A 10,565-nucleotide genomic window follows, 5' to 3' on the forward strand; every position below is an offset into this window, starting at 1 on the left:
AATTTAAAAAGTATTGATCAAACACCAACCAAAACCATGCTTATAGGTCATATCACAAAGAATGATTTAGTGAAAATCACATTAGGGAAAAGCTATATAAGCTCGAAATTTTGGAGGCAAGTATATATGTACTTTATATATGTATATGTTGATATATATTTTCGGGAAGTATATTTTCATATATGTTGATATATATTATACGATTCGATATATACACATTTTTAAGTCAAAATAAACAATATCTTGTAAGAGAATGACTTGTATTGTGATCCCAACAAATACCCTTCTTGACCCTTACTTTATCCTCCCGTTATTTATTGCTAACTTTTGAATTTTCTAAACATTGTATTATTCCTCTTTCTCACAAATAGCTTGATTTCATTTGTCATACCATCTCATTTAATTGAAACATTGAAGAATCCTTTTAAATTTAATTTAAAATAATTTTGTATTATGATTTTAAATATTGTAATTATTAAAATATTTCACAATTAATTTAATTTATTATTTATTAATAGTAATTCTTTACATCATTTACTCCTGTGATCTTTTGATAAAACATTTGTGAAAGGCTTAATACATATGATGCATTCTCAACAATTATAAAATAGGTCTAATAGACTGATTTGTCCTGAACTTATGGTCATATTTCAATATTATCTTATTTTGACATTTGTTTCAATTTAATCCACAAACCTTGACTTTTCTTTCAATTTTATTCTCAATTGGTCAAGCATGTACTTCAACATACGTGGCGTTGAGGTAGCGTGTTATGTGTCCAATAATGGACACATCAACAAAATGTACAAGGCAAAATGATCGGTAGGTTTGGTGCTCGTGGGGCAACAGTGACCAATAGTGTCCGATGGTTACTACCAGCCATGGTCTTTCTTGCCTATCTTCGATGACTACCATGATCATGACACTTGTTTTTTACTATGGCCACGGTTGTGGATCACATATCTTTGATGGCCAATGTGAATGGGTGACCACGTTCGTTGCAGCTAGTGGGAGGTTTGTTCTAGTCGCCATCCAATAAGGGGTGCAGTAGCAATGACTGATTGGTGACAGTCTTCTTCGTTTTGGCCAATTGATGGTTTAAGCCATTGCTATGGCCAATTTCCATCATTTTTCATCAATCTCTATCATACACAACGCTGATAATCGGTGAAGCGTACAGATCAGCCACCTATGAGCCTTGTCGTCTTCTCGACATGGGTCTCGCCATGACTGTTTTTTCCCATCGTGGATGGTCGCGTATGTCGCAGTGCATTAATTCAGATGACCTTTGGTTTTCTCCCATTTCTATTATTTTTCTAATCGATTTGCTCTGTAGTCGTCGTTAATGGAAACAAGCTAGCAGCTAGAGCCGCAGACAATGAAAAGTGAGGAAGAAAAAGATGACTGATAGTAGTAAAGGCAAAAACAGCAGCGACACAAGGTGAAAAGCAAAAATCCTAGGTGATTTGGAGAAGAATATGGGTTTTGACCTATTAAGTGTTAGGTCAACCTATTGGGTTGGATCTGGTTCAGCGTCAACTTGACCCATTACTTAGGGTTTCAAAATGCAGATGGCAAAACAATGTCGTTTTGCCTTGTGCATTGCAACAATATCACAACAAAATGACATCGTTTTGCTTATGTATCCACTATTAGATACATCAGTAAGCCACATCAACGCCACATATATTAGGGCACACGCTTGACTAATTGAAGATAAAATTGAAATAAAAGTTAACGTTTGTGGACCAAATTGAAACTAATGTCAAAACAAGATAAAATTGAAATATGATAATAAATTCAAGATATATTAGTTTATTATGCCTATAAAATATGGCGTTTAGTTTTTATCTACAAAACATCAAAATTTCGTATTCTAATTATTACTTTAAATCCTTATCGTGATAGAACGTTAATGCATGTATGGACGCCTCTGTTTCCATGAGTGACACATTATGTGAATAACTTGTTGGTAGTATTTGAATATGTTGACTAGTTTGTTGTGCTCTTTTAATAATTAAAATAAATGATGTTTGGTTCATGATGTGTAAAATGTCAAAATTTTATGTCAACTACTACAAATTATTATTTTAAGTTTTTAACTTGAAACACAAAAGATGATATTAGGAATGAGTAAGAGTTCGGGTAAACCGAACTAATTGAATCAAACTGATAAGTTCAATTGGTTCAATTCGATTTTTTATAGGAAGTGGTTTAGTTCGGTTACCTCTTCCCTTAAAAATCGATTATTCGATTTGGTTATGTTATTTGGTATAAATAACTAAAAAATCGAACCGAATTGTGCACTGTGCCATAAGCACCTGACCCCCATGGGCACCCAATAGCTCGAGTCAGAGTCACTCACCACACCCGATAGGCGAGAGTGATTCCTTTACTTTCGTCGCCCCTAGCCTTCAATCATTTCCCTTTCCCTTCCCCTTCCTCTCTATTCTCCAACTCTTTAGCGACCCATCGTTCCCTTCGATGAAGACATTGACATTAACATGTTCATCATTCGAAACCTATCTTCGTCTACTGGGCTACCATCACCAGTCGAACCCACCTCAACAACCATTGCTGCTAGCCTACCATTGCACCGACATCTTCGTCTCCCTCCAACCTCGACCCAACATCTTTCTCTCCCTTCGATTTGCACTATCGTGCTTACTCGTCAATTATGAATCCGTTTGCAAGTTTTTTGACAACTTATTGTGGGTAAATATTCTACTTTAAAAGCTAAATTTACTAAAATTCAACCATTATATTCTTTTGATTTTTGGGTATATGGGCTACTAAGCCAAGGTGAATTTGATGGTGGATTCCGATTGTTGGAATTTGCCGTAAATGGTGGGCGTCAACGTTTTTTCAGAAATGTGTTTTGTGTTTTTTTTAACATAAAATTAATTTATAGATCTACAAAAAAATTAACCATTAGATCAAATTCATTTTTGGATATATAAACCACCACAGTTGGGGGAATCCGATGATAGATTCCGATCATTGGTATCATCTGCCAGCTAGGTGGTCGACAACAACAGTAACTCTCCAGTTAGTTTTGATTTTCGATTCATTTCAGTTACCATGATTTAAGTTTTGGTTAGTTGGGATTAGTCAGTCAGTTCGATTATTATATGCAGTTCAGTTATAACCAATTGCACACCCCTATATGATATAAACAAATCAGCAAGAGAGTGATGAAACTTAGTTCAACAAAGATAAATAATAGATATTATTTCTATCATATTTTATAATTGAGAATATAATAATGTAGCATTTTTTGGGATTAGTGATTCACATATTTAAGCTTTTGGGATTTAGAATTTTTTTTAAGTTAGAAGTAATTTAATGTTTTCTATATTAAGGTAAATTTTAATATAATGTCTCTCATTGACATGACATTTTTATAATATAAAAATTTATCTTTTCTACGTAAATGTCCCACGTCACATAAATAACAACTCTATGTTTTAATAGTTCAAATATAAAACCTTGACATTTTACGCATTAGAGATCAAATACTATATTTTTTAATTTTTGAGTGAGCGCAACAAATTAGTCAAGTTATTTAATACTACTAAATAGTCATTCATTTGATGTGTTATTGGTAGAAATATGCGCATTTATATATGCACTAATATTTTATTAAGATAAATACTTAACATAATAATTTTTAAGAATTGAAATATACAATTTTATTATTTTATATATTATAAATTAAATATTCTATTTTTCAATTATTAAAGTCATGCTTTAAATTTGTGGAATGTATGATTTTCCCAAAATAATAATTAATGTGTTGCATTATAGATATCGATCATGTCCATTATGAATCCGTTTGCAATGATTGGTATCCATCAATCATACATGTGTAGCTGATCAACGCAAGGTCAGGGCAGGGCAGGGCCTTTTCGACTGCCATTAAATCCTTCGACTGCGCGACAGCTTTAGAGTTTAGACCCTCTTTTATTTAATATTTTTGTTACATATTCCACGTCATACAAAATATTAATTAGAATAATAAAACATACATACATACATGTGAGTGTCAGTGTTGTTGGTTGCTTAAGGCTGACATTAGAATCCAAGGCCTTCCCATCTGGACTTTGCCTTAAGCAACCTGAGAAATAATTAAATCAAAAGGCCTAGACAAGTAGCCGTTAACAGGATTGCCTAATATATAATATGATGCCCACTTTACTGCTTTTATAATCCCAATTTAGTGTTGGAATATTTGGGCCTTGTGACTGTAGATCAGATGTAGTTTTGGTCATATAGTAGTAGGAGCAATGTCAACATAGCTGGCTGGTGGGTGATAGCAACCCCACAACTTTTGCCTTTTTCTAATGCCAAAAATTATCCGAAACTTGTTTTAGATATCGATAAATATCGTTTTTTATTTTTGTTTTTGCTATCATTATAGATTTGATTATCAAGGAATTCATACTCAGATCATCGAAACTTTGTAAGAAAAAAAATAATCAAAGAGTGTTACGTAAACATTTATTTACTTAAATTAATTACTCAAAATTGAAAAAAAATTGAACGTAATATTAAAATTAGTACTATCAAAGAGTTTTATAAAATGAAGTATTGATTTAGACTTTCTCACAAGTTAATATTTGAATCACATCTCACCTAATATATATTTTTTTATCATCGTCACCTGTATTATTTTTCAAGCACACATTAGACAAATTTATCGAACAATTATAATAACCTACAAAAACTTTTGTAAAGATTCATTCTTTAAAATATTTGGATTCTAATAACAAAATAAATTATTATAATTTATAAATATAATAACATGATAATACAATAATGGCTTGAATATTGGAAATTTTGTTTAGAATTATATTTCAAGGGCAATGGAGGTGACGTCGACGTTATGGTAAATATTTGTTGATAATAAATGTATTATATTTTAAAATAATTAATTAATTAATTAAATTATTTAAAAAATAAAAATAATATATAATAAATATACACTTACAAAATACTCTTATTAAACCTTAATCATTAAAGCAATAATTAACATTACTGGCAACATATATATGTAAATATATATATATAAATGTGTTATATATATATTTGTTGGTACAAGTTCGGGGTGTTAAAAATGGAGTCCAGCTTAGCTGGCATGGCCGTGCTCTTCAGGTGTGCGTAATGCTCTTGCTCTTGCTCTGTCTCTCTCTCTCTCTCTCTCTGTCTGTCCGTCTGTAAGTGTAGATGCATATAAATAATATATGTGTGTGTGGTGAATACATGGCATATGTAACAACCAAGATGCTCTGGACAGAGCAACAGCATACAACCCCTCCAAGTTGCGGTAGCAGACAACCCTTCACGCTGCCTTTACAGCTCCACCCAAAATAGCCTCCCCTCTACCCCAACCCCCCTAAATATTAATCTCTCTATCTCTCTCTCTCTCATCTTCAAGGCCACATCTTGCCACCGAAAATCTTCTCTACTGCTGGTGTCATCATATACAGCATCTTCTACTTGGTTTGGTTTTCCATTCTGGCTTCTGTCTCCCTCTGAAACTTGTTCACCCACCGCCATTGATTCTTGCTCTATTTTAACTTCTGTTGTTTTACCCTTTTCAAATTTAATTTTTATAACTGGTTCAGAGAGCTGGTCTGAGTGGGTTGTGGTTGTTGTTGTTGTTGTGGTTGCACAAATAGTAGTAGAAGTAAACCCTGATCGTGCGTCGGTGCGGGGTCACTTTCTGTCGGCATTTTTGCTGTTATGCTGACGCACAGTTAGCCATTTGCAATTACAATTATTCTCAATTCCCAATCCGCCGCTCTCCAACTACAAAGCCCAGATAGATAGACAGATGATTCTGCTTCTGAGGGGTTCGATTATCCGATTGATTGCCGGAAGTAGCAATCGCAGCGGAAGCGGCGCCGCTTCGAGCATTTGAAATTCGCCTGACAGCTGGGCGATTCCCCCCTGATTTCCTCTTGCATTTGTCTATTCGGTGGGTCCTGATTTCGCTGACTCTGAATTTTGATTCTTCTTCTTCGTGCTCACAATGTATCGATTTCTTTATTTCTCAGAATCGCGGATCTTCAACTCGGCGATGCTGTTCTATTTCGATCTGAAGCTCTCGTCTGCTGCAGCAATTATCCGAATTGCCATTGGCAAATGATGCTCGACAGGTTTGGGAATTCGACACTCTTTCCCTGTGCATGTCGAATAAAGTTTGAAGTTTATCTTGTTCTAAAGGGAATAACATTATCGGTTCCTTTATGTCCTGCTCCTCAAAATGTGCATCTTCAGTGGATGGGATTGTTTTCCCCATAAATTGAATCTTCCAATGGAATGTTTTAGCCTGTCTGTTAGTTTACATGTGCTTAATTTGCTATGAATATTGCTATGTCTATTCCTAGCTCATTTAATGGAAACTAATGAAGTTTTCAATTAGAAATTAAGTGATTTCTTCATCACACAATCTATGACTAAAGGTTTAAATTTTGTTTTATGAAGTTCAAATGCTATAGTTAAATTTTGTTTTATGAAGCTCAAATGTTATAGATGTGAATGTGTTGGAAAGGGTTTCGAGTTGAGAAAATGAAAAGGGAACAGACAAGAATTAGTTCGAACGAGTATTGGATCCTTTGGGCAGTTACGGTCAATCTAAAATTGTATAGTTTGTCTGTTGTGTAAAGGTAACAGCCTGTCTTTTTCGAAGAATACTTGCATTCCGTTTTAGCCATAGAGTAGTTGCATAACTGCAGCACCTTATCTCTTGTCTCGTGTTTCTTTGTTTGGCATTAGTCTGGTATTAAGCCAACTGCCTAAGGTTTAGCATTTGGATCCCTGTCCATGTTCTGCAGATCAATACATGTTCATTTGAGCTTTCTTTCTATATCCAAATTGACCTTTTATGTCACTCAGTTGCAGTTTTGCTCTCTTGTCAGATGCTTAAGCTTAACAGCTTAGCACACAGGGTGGGTTTCTATTAAATTCTAAGAGGTTTTATGTCTGCAATACTGCTTTCTCTAAAAAATTTCCATTGCTTTATGATGAAATGATGGAATATTCTTAACTGGTGATTTATATCTTTTCCATCCTGTTTAGTTTAGAGATGATAAAGGATTTTTTACTGGCTGTTATGTTGACAAGAAAAGAGAGATTCCAGCTTGCTGTTTTTGCAGTCTTTCTTTGTCCCAGCTGAGATTCTTCTTGTTATATTCTGTTTATATTAACTATAACGTCAGGTTCCATGTGTGATAACTCACGTCCAACCATCCAAGTTTTTCTTAACTCAGCAGCTGAAGTGGTGCCCGGACCAAATGTCAACGACTCTTGCAGCAATACTGGGAGGAGCTGCAGGAGCCGTGGCATTGGTGGTGATTGTGATTATAGTTATATGGTTCTGTCTATTTCGTGGCAGAAGTTTTTCAAGAACTTCTGAGACAGGCTCTTCTGAACCATCCCAGGGTGAGTAAGTCCTGCATATTTCAGATTTTAGCATCTCAAGTTGAATATGTATTAAGCCCCCATGACTAATTCTGGTAACCTGCAGCAGGAAGACCTCTTGCGATTGAGATGACCATGCGAGAATCAAGGCGCTTTGAGTTGGAAGAATTATCTTTGGCTACAAAAAATTTCAGTGATAAAAGTTTGATTGGAGAAGGAAAATTTGGGGCGGTATACAAAGGCTTGCTAAATGAAGGGATGCTTGTAGCCATAAAAAAGCGTGCTGCTCCACCAAGCCAGGAATTCATTGAAGAGGTAATGACCACCTTGATTTCATATGGTTTAGATGTAATCAAATCATAATCATTTTAAGCTGTTTGAAGGAATTTACATGTTTTTGTTTGGGATTTGTGACTTGTTTAGCAGTATCCATGAGCTACCCTCAAATTTCAGAACTGAATGGATTTGCTTTTAAACACACCAATGCTTCTTGTCTTTCTTTCTTTGCTATTATTGTTTTTTTTTTCTTTTTCAATTTCTGAAAACAAGGCTTCTTCTCCCCACATAGGAAGGGATTAAGGCTTTACATGTTGTTTGAAAACAAGACTTCTTCTTGGGATTTCCAGCACCAGTTAGTTTTCAATTGATGAAATCTGAGTGCCCCTTTAATTTGTGTTTTTTCTTATTTGAATTCGGCAGAATCTATTTTTCTCTCAGTATTTATTCCTTCTTGTGGTTTCCATGTTTAAGGAAGTAGTTTACAAACCCAATCACCAAAACTGTTACTAATGAAATTCACAAGCATGATAGAGCTCTACCTAAACTGAAAAGATCACTGTAAAATTTCTTGAACCAATACGGGAATGATACGTTCAATTTTCTTGTAAATAATTTCCAGTTTGTTAGTTTTCCTTTCAATTGTTATTGGTCATTTTATCAAATGTTCCATATTTTATTAAATTTGGATCTAATCTCCTGCCAGGTTCGATATCTCTCATCCATTCAACACCGGAATCTTGTGACGCTTTTAGGCTACTGCCAGGAAAATGGTCAACAGATCCTTGTTTACGAGTATATACCTAATGGAAGTGTTTCCATTCACTTGTATGGTAATGCCCTATCTAGTCTTCAATTTTCCTTTTGCAAGCATAAATACTTCTCATGATCGTTCTCTGTCGTATCATTTATTCCAAGTATTTGTGTAAATCTCGTTGCCTAATTTTAAAGTTGTCGTAGAATTATATACGGGTTACCAAAATTTCTCTTCCTTCTCACCCTATGTGACGACTTTTGGAAATGCACTTTTGAGGTGTTTATCCTTCGTGATGTGCTTGACGTAATCTTTGCAGGTGCTGGTCAGGTCTCACAGGAGAAGCTAGAATTTAAGCATAGGCTTTCTATAGCTCTAGGTGCTGCTAAAGGTGATCCTCTGCAAAATCAGGGAGCATTAGTGGCTTTCCTGGTATTGTTTTTTCTTCCTTAAAAGTACCCAAATATTCATCTCGGTCCGGCAAAGTTCTTTTGCAAGCTCAGTAAGACTACTAAGTGTGAAGGATTGTACTCGTCTATGTTTAGGAGTTCATAAAGGCGGTGCTCCCTAGTTGTGCTGCCTGATCATTCCCCTAATTTACATTATCGCAGGTTTGGCTTATCTCCACTCTTTAAGCCCACGTTTGGTGCACAAGGATTTCAAGACAGCAAATGTTCTTGTGGACGAAAATTTCATAGCTAAGGTTGCAGATGCGGGTGTCCGCAATTTCCTTGGGAGAGTTGATATTGCGGGGCCATCTTCTCTAGTGGCAGCAGATGAGATATTTCTTGCTCCAGAGTACTACTCCTTTCTGCAAAACTCATTTTACCTGTATCACTGTCCAGTTTCATGTTCATGTCGACGTTTCCTTTTCATAACCAAATTATCTTTTTTTCTCCATTTTAGGGTTAGAGAATTCAGAAGATTTTCTGAGAAAAGCGATGTATACAGTTTCGGGATATTCCTTCTGGAGTTACTAAGCGGGCGGGAAGCAATGGGCTTGCTGTCTTCGGATTATAACCAAAACCTGGTCGAATGGGTATGGCGGGGAGGTTTTGATGATGATGATGATGATGATGATTCAGAAATGCATCTCATTTTGCTCTTCTTAATTAATTACATCGATCCCACCATCTGCATTATATGTAAAAAAGCTGTTTTGGGGTGTTTGAATATTTATTGAAGGTACATAATTGTCGGGACTCTGGCACGATATCTGACATCATCGATCGGCGACTGGGAAACAGCTTCACCGCGGAAGGGATGGAAGAGTTCATCCATCTGATAGTGCAGTGCGTGGACCCGTCGAGCGAGAGACGGCCGGCCATGAGCTACGTGGTGATGGAATTGGACCGAATACTGGAGAAAGAGATGAGCCTAACGACCATCATGGGAGAAGGAACCCCGGTTGTCATCCTCGGAAGCCAACTTTTTACGGCCTCAAAATGATTCACCTTTCTTTCCTTCCTTCTTTGCCTTCATCATATATTATATATATATATATGTCCATATATATATATATATAGTGTGTTCTTTTCTTGGTGAGAGATATTTCATTTCATTTTTTTATTTTTCCAAATACCCCCTCGCCCCCCCCAGAAGAAGAGTTACAGCCAGCCAGCCAGCTGTTTGATAATTGTATAAAGGACAGCTGTATTAATTTTGTTCTTTTAAGTATGTGAAGAATATGGTTGCAACATATCATTTAATTTGTTATTAATATCATTGTGAAGTTTGAGCTTGGTGTGAATATTTATATACCTTCAGTTGCAGCCTCGTTTGAAACCCAGCTGATGTTTTGATTTCTTTCTTCACAGTGCATTATTTCGTCAAATTCATATTTTTCTCTCTTTTTTTTATATAATCATTCAAATTTTTTATTATTTGAATTACATGAAATACAGCATTTCCCATTCAAATATTAGCAAGTTTGATCGGTACCCACAATCTCAAAGTTCAATTTCAGTTGTTGATAATTTGATAATTGAGTGCTCCAAACCAGGCTTTTAATGGGATAATGATGCATAAGCGTTAGACTGTAACAAACATATATTAAATTTTAAATTTTAATATATCAAATTGTTAAAATTAATGAGGAGGGCCTAGAGAG

General features: G+C 35.3%; 1 protein-coding gene across 3 annotated transcripts; it reads left to right on the plus strand.

Moving 5' to 3' along the window:
* Nucleotides 1-5,137: 5,137 nt before the first annotated feature.
* LOC127798929 (putative serine/threonine-protein kinase) lies at nucleotides 5,138-10,088 on the plus strand. Of its 3 annotated transcripts, none has more exons than XM_052332583.1 (9): nucleotides 5,138-5,980; nucleotides 6,060-6,161; nucleotides 7,275-7,446; nucleotides 7,532-7,740; nucleotides 8,408-8,534; nucleotides 8,775-8,846; nucleotides 9,067-9,253; nucleotides 9,362-9,494; nucleotides 9,641-10,088. In XM_052332583.1, the coding sequence occupies exons 3-9, from the start codon at nucleotides 7,299-7,301 to the stop codon at nucleotides 9,902-9,904; spliced, it is 1,140 nt and encodes a 379-aa protein (XP_052188543.1). In that variant the 5' UTR covers nucleotides 5,138-5,980; nucleotides 6,060-6,161; nucleotides 7,275-7,298; the 3' UTR covers nucleotides 9,905-10,088. The 3 variants fall into 3 exon arrangements, with proteins under 3 accessions (XP_052188543.1, XP_052188542.1, XP_052188544.1); XM_052332582.1 differs by having other exon boundaries at nucleotides 7,224-7,446; nucleotides 9,641-10,087; XM_052332584.1 differs by having other exon boundaries at nucleotides 7,224-7,446; nucleotides 7,535-7,740; nucleotides 9,641-10,087.
* The last annotated feature ends 477 nt before the right edge of the window (nucleotides 10,089-10,565 follow it).

Source organism: Diospyros lotus, chromosome 4 (genome assembly GCF_014633365.1).
Source record: "Diospyros lotus cultivar Yz01 chromosome 4, ASM1463336v1, whole genome shotgun sequence".
NCBI classification, from domain to species: Eukaryota; Viridiplantae; Streptophyta; class Magnoliopsida; order Ericales; family Ebenaceae; genus Diospyros; species Diospyros lotus.

Excerpts from the sequence above, each read along its gene's own strand:
- LOC127798929 (XM_052332583.1), top strand. The coding sequence starts at position 7,299 with ATGTCAACGACTCTTGCAGCAATACTGGGAGGAGCTGCAGGAGCCGTG. Across the intron at positions 7,447-7,531 it reads CTCTTCTGAACCATCCCAGG|CAGGAAGACCTCTTGCGATT; the intron begins GTGAGTAAGTCC and ends GGTAACCTGCAG. Across the intron at positions 8,847-9,066 it reads AGCTCTAGGTGCTGCTAAAG|GTTTGGCTTATCTCCACTCT; the intron begins GTGATCCTCTGC and ends ACATTATCGCAG.